The 3728-nt window shown below is 46.2% G+C and overlaps 1 protein-coding gene across 2 annotated transcripts in view; it reads left to right on the top strand.

The window, feature by feature from the left end:
* Positions 1 to 728: 728 nt before the first annotated feature.
* Positions 729 to 3728, top strand: part of PBX2 (PBX homeobox 2) — a 37884-nt gene continuing 34884 nt past the window's right edge. For both annotated transcript variants that reach the window (XM_072431922.1, XM_072431923.1), the window contains exon 1: positions 729 to 1293. In XM_072431922.1, coding sequence (XP_072288023.1) covers positions 1091 to 1293 — 203 coding nt within the window. In that variant the 5' untranslated portion in view covers positions 729 to 1090. The remainder of the gene's footprint in view (positions 1294 to 3728) is intronic.

A 3728-nucleotide genomic window follows, 5' to 3' on the forward strand; every position in this document is an offset into this window, starting at 1 on the left:
ATATTTATTTAGTAAATATATATATATATATATATATATATATTATATATATTTAGTTTGTATGGTTTATTATTATTATTACTATTATTGCAATAATTCTTTATTCCCCCACCTCCTAGATTGTAAGCTCTTCTAGGCAGGGTCCTCTTCTGTCACTGTCTGTCATTTGCAACCTCTTTTTAATGTACAGCGCTGCATAATATGTTGGTGCTATAAAAATCCTGTGTATTATTATTATTAATAAAAATATTAATAATAATATATTTCCCCCACCAGCTCACCTATCAGCACTTTTTAAGGGAAGATGTGAAGCCGGGATGTTTCAGGTATCCTAGTACAGCCCCCCTCCCCACCAGTGCATTGTATATAGAAGCACAGAGACCTAGTGATATAATAAATTAAGCGCTCACATTAAAAAGATTTTATTTAATGATCTCATTAGCATGGTAATGAGTTTGGAAAGAGAATGGCCAGGTGTGGATGAGAGGACAATGCAGGAGAATGGCCAGGGGTGTATAGGGGACAATGCCCCTGGGGGTGGATGAGGGGACAATGCCCCTGGGGGGGTATTTGGTTACATTGTTGCAGTATCTCCTGGGGAGAGGGCTGTATGGATTGTGGCAGTGAGGAGGCAGCAGAGAGCTATGATGAATCCCTGAGCGAGGGGAGAGGCAGCAAAGCCACATTCCTCCCTTCTCCTCCTCCTGCCTCTCTCCTCCTCCTCCTCCTCCTCCTCCCCAGCTATTCACCATTTTTACACTCCTCTTTCACCCCCCCAGCCTCTTCCACCATCGCCTCCGGAGCTTGGATTCCCCTAAACACAGAGAAAGCGGGGTGATCCCTTGCACAGCCTGCGCAGCGCTCGCTAAACATGCGCAATCCAGCTGAGCGCACACGCGTCTGAGCCTTGCTGGAGAGATCCAGGACACAGGAGCTCCAGCCTTGTAATCAGATCCTCAGGGATCCCGGATACACATTGTTGGGAGGACTTCTGGGGCCACTTGGAGCACAAGGTCGGTGGAGGAGTGAAGGAGCTTGGTGGAGTTGTTGGGTTTTTGAAGGACAAGATTGACTTGAAGATCAGGCCAGGATGGATGAGCAAGGCAGGCTGCTCCAGGCCAGGGGGGTTGGCATTCCAGGGCACCCAATTCATGGGGGGCCACAGACCCTCACCCCCCACCCCATGCATGATGGCTCTGCAGACAATGGGGAACCCAGAAAACAAGACATTGGTGATATTTTGCAACAGATCATGACCATTACAGACCAGAGCCTGGATGAAGCTCAAGCAAAGTGAGTACAGGAGGAGGAAGAAGGGGGGATGTATGTGTGAATGTATGTGTGAATGTGTATGTATGGGGTGGGGGGGTGAGGCCTAGACCTATGTATTGTGTCCTCACCCCAACAGCATTGCCCCCCTATCCCTGACCTCCACCAGCCACAACATTGATACAATTTAAACTTTTGTTGTGCATTGCTCTTTTCATTTTTCACTTCCTAGTTCACAACTTTTTCATGTGTAAATAAAACAATTTGAAGTCTCCTTTATTGAAAAAGTAACAGATCTCCGTATCACTTTCCTAATGCCACAAGGGTGATCGGGGATGACCGCATTCTCTCTGGTCTTCAATTCAGGACAGATCGACACTTTTAAAAGTGAAAATTGGTGCCGGTAGATTTGTGTTGTGGGTGCAATCGGCAGAAGGAGCTGCCAGTAGTTACAGCCATGATTGCCACTTTTAAAAATTGCAGAAGTTGGGTTCAAGGTGGAACAATTACCTCTGACCCGTATTGTGGCCCATCTGCCCATATCAAAGTGCCAAACACCATTTGGCGGTTGTTGTGGTTTAATACTGAAAAAGGCGATTTATTCAGCTGGTGGCTGCTGGAATAAATACAGCAAAGAGATAAATGGCATTCTTTATTGTTAAATGGCGAACATTTGGTAAATAAGCCTGTTGTTGCAATAGGGTTTCTTGGTCGCCTCTACAAACAAAGACTGGTCGGGCCAGTGTTTTTCAACCGGGGAACAATAAGCAATTTGTTTTTTCTCGGGTCAGTTTAAGTGACACCAATGATATTTTTGCTATCTGTAAGGGTGACATTCGTCTCTCTGACTATCATTGTAAGAGACATTCATCCCACTGACCACCACACTAATACACTGTGAGATGTGGATATACCGGTAGTATTTATAGCCGGGGTTCCCTGAAGACCTAAAAGTTTTTTCAAGGGTTTAAAAGGTTCAGAAACACTGGTTTGGGCAAACTTTGCCAACTAGTCCCCTTTTATAGGAATATAACTAATTCTGCATTATGTGCCCACCTATTGGGCGTTGCATTGTGTGCCCACCTATAGAGCATTGCATTGTGTGCCCACCTATAGAGCATTGCATTATGTGCCCACCTATAGAGCGTTGCATTGTGTGCCCACCTATAGAGCGTTGCATTGTGTGCCCACCTATAGAGCGTTGCATTATGTGCCCACCTATTGGCCGTTGCATTGTGTGCCCACCTATAGAGCATTGCATTGTGTGCCCACCTATGGAGCGTTGCATAGCGTGCCCGCCTCTGGAACGTTGCATTGTTTGCCCGCCTCTGGAGCGTTGCATAGCGCGCCCACCCCTGGGTCGTTGCATAGCGTGCCCACCCCTGGGTCGTTGCATAGCGTGCCCACCCCTGGGTCGTTGCATAGCGTGCCCCTGGGTCGTTGCATAGCGTGCCCACCTCTGGAGGGTTGCTTAGCGTGCCCACCCCTGGGTCGTTGCATAGCGTGCCCACCTCTGGAGGGTTGCATTGCGTGGCCACCTCTGGGGCGTTGCATTGCGTGCCCACCTATTGGGCGTTGCATTGCGTGCCCACCTATTGAGCGTTGCATTGCGTGCCCACCTCTGGGGCGCTGCATAGCGTGCCCACCTATGGAGCGTTGTTTCCCAATAGCTGATCTTGCAGCTGTTCACCCAGCAGAACTATTTATAAATACAATGTACACTTTTGTATATTGTTTTCTTTTTACTTCTTAAATACATCACAACTTTCTTTGTAAATAAATATCACCTACCCCAATCATTCCTACAAACAAAAGCAGATTGGCCTAACTTTGCTCCCTGGTCCCCCATTTATAAGAAAAGCTGGGGACCCGTGGGAGTTTGTATTTCGGGACGTGTGTGTTCCTATTGGTCATATCGTGTGTGTGAACCTGAGCACATGGGGGCAGAAAAAGAAACATTGGAAGGGTATGTAGGTTGCCTCAGCCTATTGTTCTGTTTGCTGCCATTTTAGGCTACAGGAGGCTTAAAGTGACATTTGTACGGGGTCACCGGACAGGAAGTGAGCAATGTGTTAGAGAATATATCTATACTGCTTTCGTATTTTAAAAATTTGAAGCCTTTAAGATTAGGAAACGTCATTCCCTCTATGTTGAACAACAAGTCCCAGCATGCATGTTGGGTTAAGTAACTGCATCTTGTCCTCCCTTAACCCATGTCATTAAAGGACCCCCCCATGGCCATTACATGACACAATACCCTCTCATTTCCATCGCACTAAAGCTCTAATTGCATTTAAAGGGTATTATTCAAATGAGCTCCATTTGCCAGTAAATGCGGAGGACTGCAGGGTTTTTTTTATTATGTTTATTTGCCCTTTTAAATGTGCCAAAGGCAGCTGTTTACCTTGCAAAAGTGTGAAAAAAGTTTGGAACTTTTAACAAGGGGCGGCTTATCTTCA

Source organism: Pyxicephalus adspersus, chromosome Z (genome assembly GCF_032062135.1).
Source record: "Pyxicephalus adspersus chromosome Z, UCB_Pads_2.0, whole genome shotgun sequence".
In the NCBI taxonomy this organism is placed as follows: Eukaryota; Metazoa; Chordata; class Amphibia; order Anura; family Pyxicephalidae; genus Pyxicephalus; species Pyxicephalus adspersus.